The sequence below is a fragment of the Lampetra fluviatilis genome, chromosome 15 (assembly GCF_964198595.1).
Source record: "Lampetra fluviatilis chromosome 15, kcLamFluv1.1, whole genome shotgun sequence".
Classification (NCBI taxonomy): domain Eukaryota; kingdom Metazoa; phylum Chordata; class Hyperoartia; order Petromyzontiformes; family Petromyzontidae; genus Lampetra; species Lampetra fluviatilis.
In genome coordinates this window covers 13,803,172-13,824,469 of record NC_136289.1, presented here as the reverse complement: position 1 = coordinate 13,824,469, position 21,298 = coordinate 13,803,172, and the positions used below count along the sequence as shown (strand labels likewise).

The following is a 21,298-nucleotide window of genomic DNA, read 5'->3' as shown; positions in this document are numbered from 1 at the left end:
GTGTGCACAGCTCCATAAAGCTGCGCGCTCTCGTTTCGTTTGTGCAGGTTAGGCGAGAGGGCCCCTCCCTTCCTCCCCAGCACACCTCGCCTGTCTGAAGTCGTGTGTATTTGTGTTAATTGTGTACATAACGGCGTAACGGGAGAAGCCCCCCTCTCGTCTCGCACGCTGACACCACTCGTGCTAAAACCGAGGTCACGGGACACAAAACGTACTCGCCACAGCGCTGTGCGGCAGCAGAGTTGACTCGGCATCAGAGTAGCGGCGGCATCAGAGTTGACACGGCAGCAGAGTAGCAGCGGCGCTCGACTCGCCCCGGACTGCTCCGCTGCTCACAGCGCTCTCGTCGTCATCATCATCACGCGTCAATTGATGGCATTTGTCGCTGTTTAAAAATAAATAAATCAGTCACTCATTTATACACCGCTGCCGTGCGAGAGGAGAAGAAGGGGATGACGCTGAGAGTTGTGCGAATATTCACGTGGTGAAGAGAGTCTCGGGGTGGATAACCCCGGCTTGGTGAGGTGCTGTGTCGGACGCACAAAACGCCACGCCGATTGCCCGAGTGCCCAATAAACATTTGAACGATACCCTAAAGCAGGACTGTGCCACTGAGTGGCAGGCAGCAAGGGTTCGTCTGAGCCGCAATGGCTCTCGGAGTGAGCCCCGCTGGTTTATGGACCGCCTAAAAGAGGATAACGGATCGGTGAGATGAAAGCTGCAGACAAGAGATTGACGACCAGTGAGCGAGATGAAAGTGAGATAAGAGTAAGATTTCCAAGCTTTGGGAGACTGACGGCAAGTCAAGATTGGCCAAAATATTTACAGTTGCGACCTCGTGGCGCGCGCGCGTGCATTGTGACGTCACGTGGCCCGTCAGCACGCGCACAACATCATCGTGCGGTCGGATGGAAAATGTCGTGGCAGGGCCCTCTGCCCCAAACCACCGTGCTGGCCTGCAGGCGGCTGCCGACCGCTCACTCGCCCAGAGATAAGCCGAGAGATAAGTCGCGCCGCGCGTTTCGCTGACTCGTCGTTTCTTGGAGGTGGAGCGTTTCACTCGACTCGTTGTCATGCTGCAGCGTCGCCATCCCATCGGGGGATCGATTTGTGTTTGTTAAATATTTCATTAACTTTGTCGTGAACGTGGGAAATTCGACGCGTACATCGCAAGCTTAATTCATCGATATTTATCGATGCATCGTCACATCTGTCCGTTCGCGGGGGGGGGGGGCAGTGGTAGGAGTACAGAAGTTTGGCGCAAGCATCAGCTGATTTTGATATTCCAACATCTTGGCGCAATAGGAGAAGGTCTTCAGTCCGCCCTCCTCTGCCCACCCATCAGTAGAAACGGGTCCACCACAGTCAGTCGCGTGTGGTGTCGGGTAAAGTATTTGTACTCCCTCCAACCTCTTCCGAGAATTCTCCACCACATGGAAGAGTAGGCCAAAATGCCCACGACAGAGGTCTCTAGAGCTCCCTGTAGCGGAGGAGGTAGAATCGGTGTCATCAGCAAACAATTGCAGGCCTGCGCCTTTACGGTCCTGACACAACATCCCCTGGCAAGGACCTATCCCGAGACCTGTCTCTCACACCTGAGCCCCTTAGGGACCTCTACCCCACCCCCCTCCCCAGCAGAGCGTTATAGATCCGGGTTCTGCCAGTCGATGCAGTTCGTCGCGCACGTTTAAAGTGTCCCTCTGGCGAGCGCTGGCTAAACAGAGGTTTATTTTGAAATGCGCTGGGAGCGTGCACTCTGTTTAGCTCCTGGCAGGGGCCGCTGTTCCAATCGACTGCTGTTGTTGTTGGGAGAGCACGGTCGGCATGCGTTTGTTTACAGTGTGCGTTTGAAACGTTTTCCGTCGGGGAGATCCGCGGAGCCGATCCAGAGATTCCCCCTCCACCCCGGTCGTGGATAACGAGAGGGGTTTGTGTTGTTGAACTGGCTGCAAACGGGGAATTTGGCTGGTGCAGAGATGCAGCGGTGGGGTATTGTTGTTGAGCCGTAGAGGGATTTCACTTCTCTGCCTTTGATGTCTTTTATGTGGCCAGGTTGAAGCAAGGCCTCAGCTTGGAGTCACATACACGACCAGAGTTTCGTTTATTATTGACACGATTTCAAGTTATAGTTTTAGGTGGACGTTTTTGTGTTGTCGAATCAAGTCGTGACTTGAAAGGCCAGCAATATATATGTGCCGTCTTAATTTGCTCGAGTGACTTGGGACACCACCAACATGACAGAATCAAAACATACAATGTAAAGGACAGCAACGAAGCAAAATAGTGATCGGACCAAAGAGCAACTGTGCCACATGCGAAACCGAAAATATTGCGCAATAAATCCGTGTTTAATAATGAATTCCTTGTAGTGTAAGTCGTCTCGGGCTGATCATTTTTTTGACCGATCATAGTACAATCGCAAAATTGACGAACATAAAACAGGTACAGGGTGGCTACTGTCGTTCTAATCTGTAGACACGCGCGCATGTACGAGTGACACGAGCTCAGCGCTGGGATGGAGAGAACAGCGAATGTAAATGGGGAAAACCCGGCAGCGTCTCGCATCTGGGGGCCCAGTTCCAATCACGTCCTCTGGCGCTTGGCACCAAGGCTCGGATGGGGTCCGGCTGCAGGGCGGCACGATTGGGGCTGCATCACATTATTGCCCGGATTCATCGCAAACTCCCTTGCCGACTAAACATCCCCGTGCCTTGCACCGTCTTGGAAGCTCAGCAGCTCTTTGACGAAGAATTGACATCATCATCATTATTAAAATTGTCATCTGCTGTCGCTCATCACTATCATTATCTGGTATTTAATCGGCATAATCATCAGCTGCTTCATCATCATCATCATTATAAATAGTGTTGTCATCATCATCATAAACTGTCACTCATCATGAACTGTCAATCATCAGTATCCACTGCTTCGTCATTCATCGTCATCTATCACATATCTACTGTCATCATCATCATCATCAAATGCTTCATCATTAATTACCGCTTCACCATCATCATCTAACCATCATTAACGATCACTTTTCATCTCCTGTCATCATCATCTGTGCTGATGTAACGAGCTGCGCCGGCCTCCTGCCAAACAAATCCCGTCACATCCCAAAGTTGACAACGATGTTGAATAAAACCCACCGCGTTTGGCGGTGACGGAGGCGGTGACGGCGGTAAGTTGTGCGTTGTTTGAGCAGATGAACAAACAAAACAGAGCTGTATTTGACTTTAAACAATGCTGGGAAGGTCACGCGCTTTGCATGTCAATGGGGAGGTGTCTGTCCGGCTGAGCGCTCCGGATTTTGGCCGGTCTCACGGTGGCGGCGCGGCCGGTGGGTCGCGTGGAAGCCGACCGCGGTGAGGCGCGCGCCACGATGCCGTCATCTCTGCGATGCGCTCGTTAATGGGAAGCGGGACAGAGCAATTTTCACCCGCGCGGCTTTTAATTGCGGGGCCCCGAGGTGAGATTACGTGGTCCCGTAATGCGAGGGTGTTGCCCACCCGCCAGCCCGGCCGTCCCTGCGTCCGTTCGTCTGCGCGGGGGCTGTGAATATTGTGGTGAGGGCACGGGCATACAGGAGGAGGCCAGGATCATCATCATGAGCCATGGGCAATTCGCTGTTGGGTGAGGGCCTCCCAAAGGCTGTGCTGCCCGTCGTGGTCTCGCGATGCAACGATCAATCTGGCTCCCTGGCAGGAGCATTCCAGTGGACGTCTCAACCACAGACCATCATCCCTTCTAGCGACGCGTCCTAGCAAAACCCACTCATGAACGATTGTTTAACAGTGTAATGGGAGGTGTGGATGAAATATATCATACAATTCCTTCTCTTGACTGAGAATTGTCATACAACTGGGATGTGTTTGTACGGCTGAAAGTTCCTACGGAGCATGACCCAAACAAACAAAATAAGCATCACTGAATAACGCTGCTTATGACGCTGCTTGTCGATGATGTTGCTTAAAACAACCAACACTTATTCCTGTTTCTTATTTGTAGTGCTGTTCAAAATGAAATAAAGGAAATAATTCCATTCTAAATTCACCAGTTGATGAATTCTTCCCCAAGCCATGACGGGGGGGGGGGGGGTGACCATACTTCACCACGCTGGTCAATGCGGATTGGTAACGAGAGCGAGACGGATTATCATATCACCCACCACCGACGTTGACCGTGGCCGGGCATAGAACTCTGTGGCTGTGTTCACGGCTTAGCGGGCACACCACAGTAGCACCACCGCTCCTTTGCCCGTTCTGTTGCTGCTTAAAATCAGCAGCAATGTGATACCATCGCCCAAAAATAAAGCGACATTTAAAAATAACGTCGTCATACTCTTTGGTTCGTTCGGTAAAGTCACGTAGGTAGAGAAATAAAACCCAAGTGACTTTACCGAAAGAACCAACGAGTATGGATTCCTGCAGTCGCGAAAGCTTCAATTCAAGATTAATCACGTCGTCACTTTACTTGTTTGTGGTTCGCGTTCGTGGGGCGAGCGGCGTGGTGCCTCCCCCCGGTGCTCGTGGTGAACCGGGCAGCAGCGGGCGGCTCCTCCCCACCACCCGGAGCCATCGATCGCCGAACGAACCACGAGCACCCCCCCCCCCCCTTGATCCCCGGGCCAATGGGACGAACTCCCCGTGGCGATTGGCTCCTCCCGTCTCCCCCGTATCGCCAGCCGGATGGTAACAACAGCGCGCCGCCAGCTGCAATTTGCTGCCCAGTGTTCGCGAGACCTTTAACGCTGCAGCGGTATCAACGAAACAAAAACCCCGCAGCCGTTCCGCAACTTTCCCCCGCCGAAGTCCGTGCGGCGGCACCGCCGAGCCGCCGTTTGCCGCGCGCGAAGCTTTTGTAGCCCGCAGACGACGAGGAGGAGGACGAGGAGGAGGTTTAGCGAGGCGCTGCCTGCCGCACGCTGTCTCCGCATTCCACGGCGGTGGTACAATCTGGCACAATGTGGCACTGTCGGCGGTTGATGCTAATCGGCGAGATGATGCGTGCGTGCCTGTGTGCAGGCGCGCGCGTGTTTGGGAGCGGTCGCGCAGTGGTTAGCGCGCTGCGCTACGAACCTGGCGACCCGAGTTCGATTCCCGCTCACGGCCACCACCAACACCAGTGACGATTATCTGAACCGGTCCTGGGCATCCCCCCAGGTCGACTCAGACTAAAATGAGTACCTGGTGCGATGTGTAAACATCGCTAGGAGGGAGATAAAAGCGGCCGGGCGTGGTGCTGGCCTCCCACCCCCTCGTGTGCCGTGTCGGCCTTCAAAGGTCTTGCTAACATTACTTGCCCCAACCATCTGTTGAGGCTATATGGGTGATCTTTGTCTCGTTTAGATAGATAAACACGGGTGGACCTTTAACTCGAGCTGGGCTTTTCGATTATTTAAGTTAAGTAATCGACGATTCATCTTCTGATGATTGATTCGATCTCTTGACTAGTCGGATACAGTCGCATGAAAATATTTGAAAAAAAGTCTCACCGCTCTATCCATGTGGTAACAGAGGTGAAACATTGATGAATACAGGGAGAGAATGGCCTTGATATAAAAGGATTGGACAGGGTCATATGGGATCGAGGGAGCTTCACCTGTTATGAGGGCTGCCACCTGTCCCGGTTCTCCGGGAACTTATTTTTGAGTTTGGCGAATTTTTTAAATCTTCGTATGGAAATTAAGAACATCGTTTTTAGCCAGTTCCGTAGTAACACACCTCTCGAGACAATACATTTACATGCAACTCTCCCGTCCTCTGGTACTGTGAGATATTCTTCCCATGATATGTCCGGGGGGGGGGGTGGGGTTTGCAGCTGAGAGGTGGCAACCCAACTTGTGGAACTTGGAGAAAGTAGGATGGTGGGGCGGTGAAGTGTGGTGAGTCGATTGCCTCTTTTAAATGGAGATGGTTACGGTTTGCCAAATGCCGAAACGTAAACCCAAACGCAAGCTCAAACGCGAGCGCCCACAAAGTGCGATTAACCCAGGCGCAAGCACGGGCACAGACAAAAGTCTCTCTGATGAATGGCAGGGAGGGCACCTATTTATAGAGGCTGCTGAACAAGCTGAGCTGGTAGTGAGACACAGGCCTTTGCGTGTCCTCATGTTGCTCCTGGGAAGAAGAAAATAAAAAAAAAGTGGGACGAACTAAAAAAATAATTCTAACGCCTGGGAAGGACAAACGGTACCCGTGTGTTGGTGTGGCCTGAGCCGCGGAGACGGGGAAAGTTGATTCGCTTCATCCGGGGCCAGAGACTTGGTCTTTACAGCCAAGTAAAACCTGAAAAAATAGATCGTTTTGGATCCCTACAGGACGTGGGACCTCTCTCCTCCTCCTCTCTCCCTTTGGCTGCTGCCCCTCTCCCCAAATACCCACTGCTTATTTACTCTGGAGGTGTTTTCAGATGGTGGGATTCGCCTAAGAATTTTGGACGTTCTGTCAAATGTTGGGACGCTCTATAACCGTAAAGGGGTCTTCGTTGGCTGCTCTGGCTGCCCGTGGCCAAACTGACGCTGCTTTCAGCAGTGAGAAAACCATATGCACAGCAGCAAAACATTCCAGGTTTTTGAAAATTCAGTTTGGATGAGTGCGAGCAGTTAAGTGGCATGAGCTGAAGTGGCCGGGTATCCCGGAGGACCGCTGAGATCATGGGTTCGAATTTGAGTTTCAGCCACGATTAAGCTGGGTTCTACAGTCTAGAGGATTTATAGACGTATCCTCGTCACCAATGTCCACACAGAAACCGGTCAAATACAAATGTGGGTATGCACTTAATATTCCTACATTCTAGCTCTGAGAATGAAAAGTTAACATAACAAAAAAGGCACTGCTCTGCGCGGTTTCTAAATGGAATCTTGATTTCGTGGCATGATTCATTGCACAATACCGATTTTTTTTTTAAGTCCATAACTTGTTTGGACATTAACAACTTTGTTGATATCAAACAATTTCACCATGTTCGTTATAATAACAGAAACAGCGTTCTGGCAGTACGCTTCTCTTCATAGAAGCCTTATTCTTCATAAAAGGTCCCTTGTCCAAAACGTTCACCTACTTTAGATTTATTTCCGTTAAAACCAGAATTAATAACGGAAGTGGCGTTTTTTTTTTATTCATGCTCGTGCCCAACGAAATTCGACTTGTCTTTTTGTCTGTATAAGTCGAAAGTCAAATTAATTAAAATGTTATTGCCTAATTCGTTGCGAGGCTTTCAGTGGTTTGTGCGGCCTGGTTACGGGCAGCACTTGAAGGTAGCGGTTTTACGGCTCAAACGAGCGTGGGCCATGGGCGCCTCACATTAACAGCGGTGGAAATTCCACAATTCTTTGGTGGGGGGGGGGGCAAAGTCTATTCATAGGACAACCAACTGTTAAGTTCCCACAAAGTGGTATCAATGATATCGAGCTAGGAAGGACGAGTGCAAAGTTGAGTGGAGACCTCGCCCAGGACGTGAACCCCGCGAGATTCACGTTGCGGGCTCCACACCGTAGCAGACTCGCCGCCGCGCTGAACGTTGTACGTCGAAGTGTTCGATTATTAACGAGGCTGCCTCGCGGGGCAATTTGGTAATCGTCATGTTTTAGTGTGCTATTTACTCAGTGACATTCAACTTGAATAGGTAACCCAACGTTAAAGGTCGCACGGGTTTTTTTTAGTTTTGCCAAAGGCACTTGCCAAGAGCCCGACGTTCGTCGAATCGACACGCGGGTGCGGAACTTAGAGTCTACTCAGACTCGACGAGTCGTACGGGCAGACTTCATTGTACAGTGCAGTCAGAATGCCTTGTACAGGTGCAGGCATTCTCGCAACACACAGCACACACAGTTCCAACCGCGTGCATACCCAGTTCGGTCAGAAGCAACAGATTCCTCGGGCGGGTCACGTGTGGCTGTCAAAACCCCCCCAGCTGGGCTCTCCCTGGACCCACCCCAGCCACCTTCACTCTCCATCCCCGCCCACCGCCACCCCGCTCCACAGCCCCATCCACCCGGCAACTTGGGCACCGGCTAATCAGATGTGGCGTCACCGCGGCAAAATCTGCAAGAGCTGCGTTTGTGCTGCCTCAGCAGCCGGCAGCGGCGGTGGTGGAAACACGCGCCCGGCCAGCCACCCCCACCGCCACAAGGCCCCCCCCACCTCCTCCTCCCCTACCCCCCGACCCACAAACAGCCACCCCTCCTCACCGATCCCCACCAGCCACTCCACATCAAGCACCGCCGAAAGCACAGTAACCCGCCTGCAAAACACACACACACCCACACACACCCCCCTCTCGCACGCACGCACGCCCGCCCGCCCGTCGCGCCGTGCCGAGCGCCACATGCGCACTGACGGCGAGCACGCTCGGCCGTGCGCGCGCGCGCGTGCGTCTCTCTCTTCCCCCCCCCGAAGTCCGTCCTGCCCGGTCACAAGCATGTAGAGGCGTGCCGCTAACGCACCCCGCGGTGTCCGCTGCGCCGGCTGGCACGGCTCGCTCCTCCTCGGCAGCCGGCTCGGCCCGGCGGCCCCCACGAGCCGCCGCCGCCGCCGTCACGCGCGTCGGCGCTCACCGGAGGGGCACTCGCTCCAGCCATGAGCAGGTAAGCCGTGCGTCGGTGGGTGCCCCCACACCGCCACCACCGCCAGCACCGCTGTCGGTCAAACCCCACCAGCCCTCCCCAACACCCCCCCCCCAACTTTGTTGTTCGTCGCCCGTCTGGTCGCTCGACAGGTGAGCCGCGCGGCTCACGAACGCAGCGCATCGTCGGCGCCGCGTCTCAAGTTGTCTCCCATTGGTCGTTGCGCCCATCTGTTTTTTGGGTCGATTTCGCATGGCGGTATTGAACGTTTCCAGCTTTTTATACACATATATCTATACTGCCGCAAAGAATCCGGCGTTTTTTTGGCAGGAAACATATGGGGTTGGCAGGTTCCACGCGAGAGAGTGGCGTTGTACGTATTTCGCGTGAGGGAATAATACGACTAATGTGAGTGTGTGTGTGATAGGGCGCGTCTGGTGTGAGTTGTTATGCTGTGTTATGACTCGAGTGTGGTACAGTGCTGTGCTGGGTGGCCGTTTTCGAACTCGTCTCTACGCGCTTGGCTTTTGCTGTCCGTTTTAACTTTGTTAAGGTCATCAGTCTCTTCCGTGTTGCCCCTTTTATGGGCATTCGTCATAACAATTATCCACAGCCCCCTTTGCCGCATCCACCGCGGACGAAGGCTTCCCCCAATAGCTGCATCAGCCATTGGGGTTGTGTGACCATACCTCCCCACGCTGGCCAGCGCCGGTTGTTGAAGAGGGCCGGAGACCCAGGACCGTTTTTAGATATTTCTCACCTCTATTATTAGCCGTGGCCGGAATCGAACACAGGCTGCAGGGTTCCTAGCGCCTTATGCTGACTAACTAGTCGCCGGGCCACCAACTCTGCCCTGGCGTCGGTATGTATGGGCTCAGCTTCGGCACATTCTTGCGGCGCAGCAACGACGGCTCTCCGTGGCCAAAGCGACGCAGCTCCCGTGGCACTGAACACAGATGCGATGCGGAACGCCGAGGTTTGCTGGCGAGCAAGAGCGTGGCCAGGGCTTGATTTCCCACCCAACATGTATACGTGTCGCCGTTAGGCTCCAGTAGGTGGTACAACGTGACTACCCGTCGTCACAGCCCGTAGCGAGAGGCATCCTGGATGTGCGAATGCCCGTCGCCGGAATATTTTGCGGGTCGCCGGTAAAACTGGAGTAAGGCGCTTGCACGTGACGAGTGACCGGCGGCTCACAGCGGGATGGGTGGTGAATATGGAGTGCGTGATCGGGAGAAAAATTTTTATTCCGGTCACTGACCGGGACGAATCTGGCTAAAATTATACCGCGAGTGTGGCGGCAAGCTGCGGCCACGGGCGAATCGCAGCCACGAGTACGGAATCTCTGACCGCGCGACCACAAACCGCGGCGCAAGAATGGCGAGCGCCTTTCGTGCCCGGGCCTTGGCTCTCTCCCCGTGGTGTTCAGCACAGCCAGAGGCTTTGTGGTGAGCAGGAGTTTGAAGGTGGGATTGTATTGGACGGAGCAAAATGTAGCCGATAGTTTTACACGTTGGCATTATTTCGATGTAAAAAAAGTAAAAAAAAAGCCGTTCCCAATTTGCCTTGCAAATGTAGATGTCTCTTAGCTGGCCTTCAGTGCAGGTTAGAGTCAATAACCGTGTCACCCTGAATGCGTTACCCATCTTATCCGAGCTCGGAAGATAGGAGGCTGCCTGAGAAAAGAAGCAGGTGTGTTTCGAGGCTTGGGCTAAGAGTTGTATGTGTGTACGAATGATTTATCCATCCGACCTGGTGAGTCGATGCGTTGCGTCGCATCGATGAGGAGTAGCCATGAACATGTTTCTTTTAATACTCGTTTTCTCATTCTAGCCAACGGGAATGAATTATTGTTATACGCTGTATGTTAAAACATAAATAAGGTCCTATTAATTGTGGCGACGAGTAACACAACATCAACGAATCACAACTTTACTGCAAGATTTAGTTTTTTTCATTAACCAATTTTTTAAACGTGCTGTGGCTGCATTTCGCCCTCTGTACGTAGCCAGACGTGCTTATCGGAGCTGCGAGTTGGCTAAAACGTGGCAGTGCAGCATTGGATTATTGAATCTATCTGTACGAAGCTGTGGGGCCTTATATGTGTGGTGGTCTTTCTTCACGCGCCGAACACCCATTTATTATAATTTACACCGAACATTCTAGGACAGCATCCTCCTAAAAACAAGTATTGAGACTCCGTGAGGATTTCCGATGAAAAAATAAATATATAACAAAGGGTATTATTTGCTTGATGGCAATGTACAATAATTCACCAATCAACAATTAGTCATTGATGAATCAATTCAAGCGATGATCCAAACGGGCACGCATTCCCCAAGAAGCTCGTGGTATATCATGCAAAAGTTATGCAAATATGAAGATTTGGGAGCGTAACGTTTATGTTAATACCCGCAGTGATATGGCTCGGGGGGTAAAGACACGTGACATGGAAACAGACACGTGTTTTGGAAACAGGGAGAGAGACACGTGACATGGAGACACCTGACATGGAGACAGGGAGACAGACACGTGACATGGAGACACGTGACATGGAGACAGGGAGAGAGACACGTGACATGGAAACACGTGACATGGAGACAGGGAGACAGACACGTGACATGGAGACACGTGACATGGAGACAGGGAGAGAGACACGTGACAGGGAGACAGGGAGACACGTGACATGGAGACAGGGAGAGAGACACGTGACATGGAGACAGGGAGACACGTGACACGGAGACAGGGAGACAGACACGTGACATGGAGACAGGGAGACAGACACGTGACAGGGAGACAGACACGTGACACGGAAACAGGGAGAGAGACACGTGACATGGAGACATGGAGACAGACACGTGACATGGAGACAGACACGTGACATGGAGACAGGGAGACAGACACGTGACAGGGAGACAGACACGTGACATGGAGACAGGGAGACAGACACGTGACATGGAGACAGGGAGACAGACACGTGACATGGAGACAGGGAGACAGACACGTGACAGGGAGACAGACACGTGACATGGAGACAGGGAGACAGACACGTGACATGGAGACAGACAGACACGTGACATGCAAACGCGGGACCAGAAATACAACTCTGGTAATAACAAAAGACGGGGAAATAAAGTCCAGGCAACACAGAACACAGATACAGTGCAGGCGATCACTCTAAGAGACACGACCATGACAAGAGAGTAGACACCGTGCAAATAGAGTGCAGGGGGGGGGGGGGGGTTACATGTGAGTTACATGTGAGTTACATGTGAAACATGTGAGTTACATGTGATACATGTGAGAACATGTCAGACATGTGAGTACATGTGATACATGGGAGTTACATGTGAGACCATGTGAGACCATGTGAGTTACATGTGATAACATGTGAGACGTACAGTAAGGCTATACTCGGCTCAGAGTCCAGGCGAAGCGGAAGGAGACGGTGGGAAATATTGGAGGTCAAAATGCAGTCACGGCAATTTTTTTTTTCAATTAGTGAATGGGAAAAACTAAATCTTGTAACAAACGTTGTATTCGTTGATTTTGTGTTACTCGTCGCCACAATTAATATAATGTTTTGTTTTTGGTTTTAACAATTTTTTCACGTTGGCGAGAATGACAACACGATTATTTCCACAAACCACGTTGAGGCCTCCTCCTCCTCGTCGATGCAGCGACTCACCACGTCAAGTAGATGCATCATTTCGACGACGCAATTTGCATTTTGGCACAAAGTGGGCCCGCCATGGCGCCATTGTGTTATTTGTTTACCTGCTTATTTGTTTTGGGGGAGAGCCTCAACAAGAGACTGAGAGAGGTGTTGGGGAGTGAGTGAGCTGATTACAGCTCTGGAGAAGGCGCACAGCGAGTGGCGCTTTCAGTTCGTGCCTCCATGAAGAGTTTCTGTGTGCGGCGGTGGCGGTGACGACGCGCGTCTGTGTGCCCCCCCCCCCCTGTCTGTGTGCCCCCCCCCCCTGTCTGTGTGCCCCCCCCCTGTCTGTGTGCCCCCCCCCCTGTATGTGTGCCCCCCCTGTCTGTGTGCCCCCTCCTGTCTGTGTGCCCCCCCCTGTCTGTGTGCCCCCCCTGTCTGTGTGCCCCCCCTGTCTGTGTGCCCCCCCTGTCTGTGTGCCCTCCCCTGTCTGTGTGCCCCCCCCTGTCTGTGTGCCCCCCCCGTCTGTGTGCCCCCCCCCTGTCTGTGTGCCCCCCCCCTGTCTGTGTGCCCCCCCCGTCTGTGTGCCCCCCCCTGTCTGTGTGCCCCCCCTCTATCTCTGTGTGCCCCCCCTGTCTGTGTGCGCCCCCCTGTCTGTGTGCCCCCCGCTGTCTGTGTGCCCCCCCCTGTTTGTGTGCCCCCCCCGTCTGTGTGCCCCCCCCTGTCTGTGTGCCCCCCCCTCTGTCTCGGTGTGCCCCCCCCTTGTCTGTGTGCCCCCCCTGTCTGTGTGCCCCCCCCTGTCTGTGTGCCCCCCCCCCCTGTCTGTGTGCCCCCCCTCTGTCTCTGTGTGCCCCCCCCTGTCTGTGTGCCCCCCCCTCTGTCTCTGTGTGCCCCCCCTGTCTGTGTGCCCCCCCCTGTCTGTGTGCCCCCCCCTGTCTGTGTGCCCCCCCTCTCTCTGTGTGCCCCCCCCTGTCTATGTGCCCCCCCTGTCTGTGTGCCCCCCCCCTGTCTGTGCTCCCCCCCTGTCTGTGTGCCCCCCCCCTGTCTGTGCTCCCCCCCTGTCTGTGTGCCCCCCCCTGTCTGTGTGCTCCCCCCTGTCTGTGTGCCCCCCCCTGTCTGTGTGCCCCCCCTGTCTGTGTGCCCCCCCCTGTCTGTGTGCCCCCCCTGTCTGTGTGCCCCCCTCTGTCTCTGTGTGCCCCCCCTGTCTGTGTGCCCCCCCCTGTCTGTGTGCCCCCCCCTGTTTGTGTGCCCCCCCTGTCTGTGTGCCCCCCACTCTTTGCCGCGGAGGGGGGGGGGTACCGATCTCCCCCACCCCTCCACGACTGCCATAACGAGGCCACGGGATTGGCACTGGGAGGGAGGGAGGGGGATGGCGACCAGCGGGTGAGATCTGGCAGCCGTGACAAAGAGAGAAGGGAGAGACATCGTGCGGGCGCGCGTGCGGTGACGGTGGTGAAAGGCAGCATTAGCATGCCGCGCGCACCCACACTTGACTCATTAATGTGGATAAAGGGAGACAGCTTAATGAACCTCACCTTTTCCACTACCCCCTCGTCCCCCAGCAGCCACACACATTAAAACATCCCTCGCTGCGTATTCCTCGACAATCACATTCATTACGCTTTATTACCCCAAGTGCGGAGCTGCGTTGTTTGTCTGCTGGTGAAAGATGTAAAGCAAGCTTTTCGCGGTGCTTTACTCACTGCCCTCCTTGTTGGCAGGTGCGTGTCTGCAAGAGTGTTGCTGAGGCAGTGTGTAACCTGGCCCTGCGAGAGGGGGAGGGCCTGAGTGTGGGTCACGGAGAGGGATCGGTGTGTGTCTGGGGGTGCGTGGCATCTTCCCTCCTCGTGTCTCCCTCCTCGCCCAAGCCATGTATGGATAAACCCCTTCACACTCCCCGGCAACCCCTCCACCAGCGTCCCCTTGGCATCTGATTGCGCTGACCAAGCGCCCGACACTGGAGACTGTCCTCACGAGACATCGGGGCGGGACTTTGCGGGCCGCCGAGAGATTCTCAACACGGTCGGCGACACTGAAATCACGGCGGCGACGAGCAAGCCACAGACACGCAACCCGGCGTCTCGGTAGCGACGTGTGGCCATGCACAGGTTGCCGGCAACGCATGGCCATGGACAGGTTGCCGGCAACGTGTGGCCATGCACAGGTTGCCGGCAACGCGTGGCCATGCACAGGTTGCCGGCGACGTGTGGCCATGCACAGGTTGCCGGCAACGCGTGGCCATGCACAGGTTGCCGGCAACGCGTGGCCATGCACAGGTTGCCGGCGACGCGTGGCCATGCACAGGTTGCCGGCAACGTGTGGCCATGGACAGGTTGCCGGCAACGCGTGGCCATGTACAGGTTGCTGGCAACGCGTGGCCATGCACAGGTTGCCGGCAACGCGTGGCCATGCACAGGTTGCCGGCAACGTGTGGCCATGCACAGGTTGCTGGCAACGTGTGGCCATGCACAGGTTGCCGGCAACGCGTGGCCATGCACAGGTTGCCGGCAACGTGGAGCGGCGAAGCGCGGCGCGCCCGGCGTGACCGGCCCGACGCTTCGTCTCTCTGTTGACTGACGCCCGCACGGCTCGATAAACGCGGACCGTTCACACGGACATTGGCTCCTGTTTGCTCGGGCATATGGGGGGGTGGGTGGGCGGGGGAGGGAGGGGGGTTTAGGGTGAGGGGGGTGGCGGATGGCTGCCACGTGCCCTACCAGCTCGCACCGCCGCTCTTCAAGCACCAGCACGTGCCGTTCTCATGGAGACAATTATGAGACACGCGGAAAGAGACGCGGGACGGCCCTATGGGTAGTCACCGCAAGTTCGCATGTGGGGTGGGGTGGTGGCGGGCGGGGGGTGAAGGGAGAAGGAGGAGAGGTGGTGGTGTAGTTGGGGGACGGGGGGGGGGGGTAGAGCAACTGAGAGGGGCAGTGAGAGGATTGAGATGGGTTGGGGGTGGGGGTGTTGGCACAGAGGGAGAGGGAACGCATGAAGGATAATCCCTGACCCTTTGTTTGGGATTAGGGGCTGCTTTGGAGATCCGGGGAGCGTGGGTCAGGGCCGGCCTCGTTGCTGCTGCCGGTAATGAGCGGGGGGCGCGCCGGACACACGCCGTGCGAGCGGCGCCACGCACGGGCGCAGCGTGGCCCGCACCCTCGCGCACGCTTCCCGCTGCTGATCGAGAGCGTGCAGCTGCGTTCTGAATAACATTCTCTCGCAGTCGACGGAGATTGATCCGTCAGCTGTTGCGGGAAGAAGGCGGAAGAGCGGGGAACAAATGTGACGGCTGAGACTCGTGCCCCCAAAATGTATAAAACACACGGCGCCCCGGAGTGTCCCTCGCCGTGTCTCGCCCCAATCGTGCACAGCTCCCCCAACATGCCGAGCCCTACCAGACCGCCAGCTCGTGCCGCTCGGGCGGTGACAGCTTTTGCCAGTGTCTGTGGTGTCTCCTTCAGTGGGATCCATCGGCACGGCACAGCCAGGTGCTTTGCCGATTTACTCGCTCGCGCCTCGTCACGTGCGGTTCTCGCGGAAGCTGCGCTCCCCACAGGGGACGCTAATCGAGGAGACTGAGCGATGAAATCGACTCTTGTGTGGGCAGGTGCTAGGTGGTTTGGGTCGTTGCATCGCAGGATCGTGAGAAATCGCGACGGCTTGCGGAGGACTTCGCCCAGCAGTGGATCGATCATGGCTGTTGATGATGATGATGTGCCCCAAGCATTGTGGGGGCCTTGTGAAACGAACAGCTGGCCTGCGATGAGCCCTGCCTACAGGGTTCTTTTGGCGTCTCGTTTCTGCGGCCAGTTGGATTTCGCGTCAGCACCAGGCTGGCGCAGAGGGCCATCGTGCTTCCGTAGCTGTCCAGCCTGGCCCAAATCGATAAATGGAGTCTCAGAACCAGGCAGGCAACCTGCTTCCCCAAGCCGAACTCTTACCCTCTCCCACTCGGGAAGCGGTTTGGACGTCACGGTGGTCAGCGTGGAAGAGAAACTCGCGCGCCATGACGCCACTCGTTCACCCGCACGGCTGTGTCGGCGTTCAATGTAATTGTCATTTGTAATGCAACTAAATGCAAAAGTGCGTCTCAAGATGATGCACAGGGTACCTGTATAATAATAAACAGTCCACGGGAACAAAACAATAATAATAATATGCATGATTAAATAACCATAACATTTCAGTTAGAAATAGTCTAACCCAACATTTTACTCCATCGAACTTTACCCAACGCTAACTTTTAGAAAGCCAATGTTTGACCTCTATCTCCCAGCCACGGAGGGCAGAGTCGGGGGCAGAGGAGGCGGGGTGTGGGGGTCAGAGGTGGGGTGGTGGGTGGGGGGTCACGCACTGAGCAGGACGAACCAAGCTCCCTGTGGCTCCTTGAGCTACCACCGACCTGGGAGCCCGGTGGCGTTCACAGCCGGGAGCGGAGGAGGCAGGGAAGGTGGTGTGGGCGAGGCGGCGGGGGGCGGGGTGTTTACACATAATTGCTGAACCGAGAGCCTGCTAATGCAGGTTAAATGCGTTTACACAAAACAGAGACAGAAACTGGGAACCGATTGAATCGTTAGCTTTATGAATATGTATATATTTATGTTTTCGAGAGCGAAGACAAAGACCCCCCCCCCCCACACGCACACACGCACATGGCAAGGCGAAGTGAAATTGGCTATGGGAGTGATGGAGAGTGTTAAACGTTGGGGAGAGAGAAACGCTGAGTGATGCTGAGCTCGTTCATCAAAAACATCACTAAAGAAAAACCCTCCCACGAGTTTGTTCAATGCGGCTGCTTTTAAAATCTCACGTCCCTGCCATGTTTCCATCTCCGACCTGTTGGGAGTTTAATCTTTGTATTTTTTTTTACGGCCAAAATTTTTGTTGAGAAACAATTAAAGTCATAAGAAGGGTCGTATAAACATTTTTGTTTTCAAGGCCAGGATGGTAAAAAAAAGCGAGCTTGATGCCTCGCTGTTGGTTTTGGCGGTTGCTAAGCGCTGCGCTTGATGGACGACCGTTTGCTGTATGTATCCCACTCGCTGCCGCTTCCAGAATGTACAAGCCGGGTGTTGTTCTGACCGAGTGGCAACCTAAATAACAACCTCTGTGCCGCTGAAGCTAAAGTTAACGCGTTCAGTCTTCCGCGTTATCGGTGTCCTAATAATTACGCAGACCCTGACCCAGGCGGGTTTCATATCTCATTGAAAGATATCGATCTCGGAATCAATGGGAAACGCACGCCTCATCGCCACGATAACAAGTCAACATCGTGCTTGTTAGCACGTACCTGCAATTCACCTGTGAAGGCTCTCACTCCTTTCACCAAGGCCCATCGGTTCGTCGTTTTGCGAGCCGTGCGGGGGGTGGGGGGGGCAAAGGAATTCTGAATTTCATTCCCCGTGTCCTCTAAGAAGACGGCAGCCGGGGTAGGCCTGCACGGCGCAGCGGTTAATTTTTCATTCTAACGCCATCGTCGTTCAATCGCCGACCGCACAAATACGCGCCATTGATTGCTTGCGGAGGTCCGTGCAGTGATTTTGTTAGGCCACTTAGGGAAGGGTTTTTATTATTATTTCATGTTATTCCCCCACCCCCCACCCCCACTTCTCCGCCGTGATACACACGCATGGAGAGCGCGGCTGTCAAGGCGATATCTCGACGTGCGAGGGCTGAGAGATTGAGAGGGGAGTCGCTAAGGGTTGAGAGGTCGATAGGTTTTGGGGGGGGCGGGAGAGCGGTGTAAATGGGGTTCTCTGCTAGAGGTAGATGCGTGGGGGGGTTGTAAGGCATTGGAGATTTCTCATTACAGATCCGTCTGTGAGTGTGAGTCAGCAGCTGCGGCAAGGGTGTCGGTGGCATTGACCTGTTGGGTGCAATTTATTTAATTTGCTTGCGGTGGGAGATGCTTGTGAGATGAGATATTTCGGGGTGGAGATGGTGCCGGGTTTTTTTTTTGGGAGGGGGGGGGGGGCTGGCGCGTACGGAGCTGCGCTCGCTACAATGCTCTCTCCTCTCTCCGTTGGTCTTCGTGACCCGAGGGGCACATCTGCTCCACCTCTTGGTTTTCTGGAGCTCAGCACCGGGCAGCTCCAGCAGAAATGATGAACCCTCGGTGAGTGTGCCACGTCCTCACGAGGATATCGCTGTGCGGTGGTGTCGGGAAAGAAAATAGAATCTGCCTAATCCAACCACAGCGTTATTTACCAGCGATCGTGGATCGATCCATGGACCTGCCCTCGCAGATGCACCGGAATACAAAAAAAATACGCGCACAGGAAATTCTACGGATGCTTACTGCCGAGATTCTTGGCAAAAAAATCTGTGGAAATTCTGAACATATTCGACCTGAGAAACCCATCAAGAGCAATACTGTGCAAATGTGTTTATTTATTTGTTTGAATACTGAGAGGTTTAAAAATAAGAGTGCGCATAAATTATGCAATTGGTAATGAATCGTTGTTTAGAGCGGCACGAGAGGTACTGGTGGCTGGGGCCCTGCATGTACGTACTACCCAGACCCAGGTTTACGACTCGATTAAATTCAATAATAAGTGATATATTAGATGGACATTGTGGTGAATTTCGATTTAAAGCTTTCGTGACTGCAGGGATTCATATTCTTGGTTCTTTCGGTAAAATTACATAGAAGGGAAATAATAAATAATACAAATAAATAATACAATTATCACGACGTTTCGATTGCAACACAAGCAATCATCATCAGGTGTGAAAACCACAGCAAGAAAATTTTCTTGAGAATTTAATTTGTTATTTTTATTATTTTATTATTTCCCTTCTACGTGACTTTACCGAAAGAACCAAGAACTTTGTGGTGAATCTAGCTGCCTTTAGTGACTGCTGGGAATTACACGATCCCATTGCAACAAAACATACACGCATACCTGTCAACCCACACGGTTCACCCGCATTCTTGTACAGGGTAATTGTGTAAAAAAACATTTTTTGTCGCTTTATTTTTTTCGGTCCCTTGTGATGGGACTTTGTAGGGTCGGGCGTAGTGTTGGCCACCCACCCCCTCGTGTGCCGTGCCGGCCTTTATAGGTGCTCGCTAACAGCACTTGCCCCCTACAGTATATTAAGGCTATACGGGAGATCTTTGTCTTTGACTTTGTAGGGTGAACGTTGAGATTTATCAGGGCACGGGGTAACCAATAAGGTCTGACTTGGTCTGTAATCAGGTGGGCACTCTGCATGCGCAGTCCCTTTATTACAATCCTGCGCTGTGGTGGTTGTGGGTGGTTGTCTGGTCGTATTTTCACTGCTATGGTCAGTGCAGGTTGATGAAGGTGGGGAGCACAGACTCAGGAGCATAGAAGTACTGTACAGTAACACATGGTCAGCATGCACATCTAAAAGAAGCATTGATTTTTACTTGCGCAATTTGATGTCTCTATCTATATTGAGCGTAAGCACCTAATATAATCGATGCATTCATGCAATGATATGCCCCTATTCCTTCGCCTCTTCATTTGAAAGCGATCTTGAATGTAATGTTTCTCTCTCTTAACACCAACTGTTCTTGTGGCTCTTGGCATTATTAGGCCCTTCGATGAAGGGCAGAGTGGAGGGCCCATCTTTTTTAAATCTCTGCATGTTTTTATTCTTTGGGGGGCAGGCGGGGGGGGGGGGTCGGATCGGGAGACGGATTTTAAATCTGGCCCAGTGGGATGTGCAGCAGAAGCCCACGCTCAGTTGTGGAATGCCACGGCACAGCAGGGGCGATTCAACTCTGCGCCAAGCCCAAATAAAATATTGGAGCCCAGCAGCGATGGTGATAATGCCACGAGCACAGTTGGTGTGAAGAAACAGGAACTCTACGTTTTCTTTAGAACTTCTTTTTGCGTTTAGTTTGTCCTTCCGCCGCACCCCCGATTAGTATGGTATGGAAGAAGTTCAACAGACATACATGCTTGGATTCGAGAAACGCACGCGCCAATTTGCCCTCAAGGATTTTCCGACGCAGGAGAAATGCGCACCCATTAAAGCGCAACAGTCAGTGGCTGCATCAATGCATTGCTAAATCCTGCGAAAATACGAGGAGCGTGGCCTTCATTGGTAGAGCGTGGCCCTGACTCACCAGCTGGTGGTAATGGAGCCGGTAGGGGATGCAGGAGCCCCCCCCTCCCCCCGTCGTCTTTGGGAAATTGGGGTTCCGAACTGTCGCAATAGCGGAGGCTGCCACAGGTGCCGGCGCTTTAGCAGTGGCATGAGCACACTTCCTGTGCACTTGATTTCCTGTTTGTGTCTGCCTTGCGGTGCCCCCAACCAGTTATGTGGGGTAGGGTAGCCACCTCCGAGATAAAAAAAAACACACACACAAAGCTGGCACATGTCATTGGGAAGACGGATGTATTAAAATACTAGAGGAGGGGAGATGTACATGTGGTATATTATTGTGCAACTGGCTGAGTGGTGTATTATTTGGAAATTGACAAGAAACTTGGACTTTTAACGCCCCAGGAAGACTTGCAGACCTACCGAGGACAGCGACCCCAAAAAAAGAGGACGATCTTTGGAAATCCGGGATGGGTGGCAACCAATTTAGGGGCCATCTCACCGCTCAGTGGGACCATTTGTAGACGGGGAAATCCTGTCGTCGCTAGAGGCGCTATATTCACAACAACGTGGAAAACAATTTTAGTTTATTTTGTCTTGAACGTGATGCTGAATTGTCGCAATTCTTCTCATGGCAAGGGGGAGTGAATAATCTCAGTCCCACTTCAAATCATAATTCTGCAATCAGCAATGACGATCGGTCAGTCCAACATGTGTGAAAATATGCATCTGTTAATTCAGTCGACACGCACACACGTGACACACGCACACACACACGAGTTGCGTTTACCTGGATGGACCTCACTGCTATCGTAGAGGACTCTTGCCTAAATCAACACGTTTACTGAAGCTGATCGAAACTTGGCTTGCCTTAACAGATGCTGCGAGAAAACTTCGGTCTAGAGAGCCCAAAAGCAGTTCTGTGATGTCCGCTTCCACGGCCCATTTCTTAGCACAAGGCTGCACGGCAGTGCGAGGTTTCCGAATTAATGCATTGT

The 21,298-nt window shown here is 53.5% G+C and overlaps 1 protein-coding gene across 1 annotated transcript in view; it reads left to right on the top strand.

Annotated features, from left to right (window-relative positions):
* The first annotated feature begins 8,441 nt into the window (after window positions 1-8,441).
* AFF3 (ALF transcription elongation factor 3) overlaps window positions 8,442-21,298 on the top strand; it is a 147,622-nt gene continuing 134,765 nt past the window's right edge. Inside the window, exon 1 of the mRNA XM_078863417.1 lies at window positions 8,442-8,587. Within this exon, the coding sequence (XP_078719543.1) occupies window positions 8,580-8,587 (8 nt within the window). The 5' untranslated portion in view covers window positions 8,442-8,579. The remainder of the gene's footprint in view (window positions 8,588-21,298) is intronic.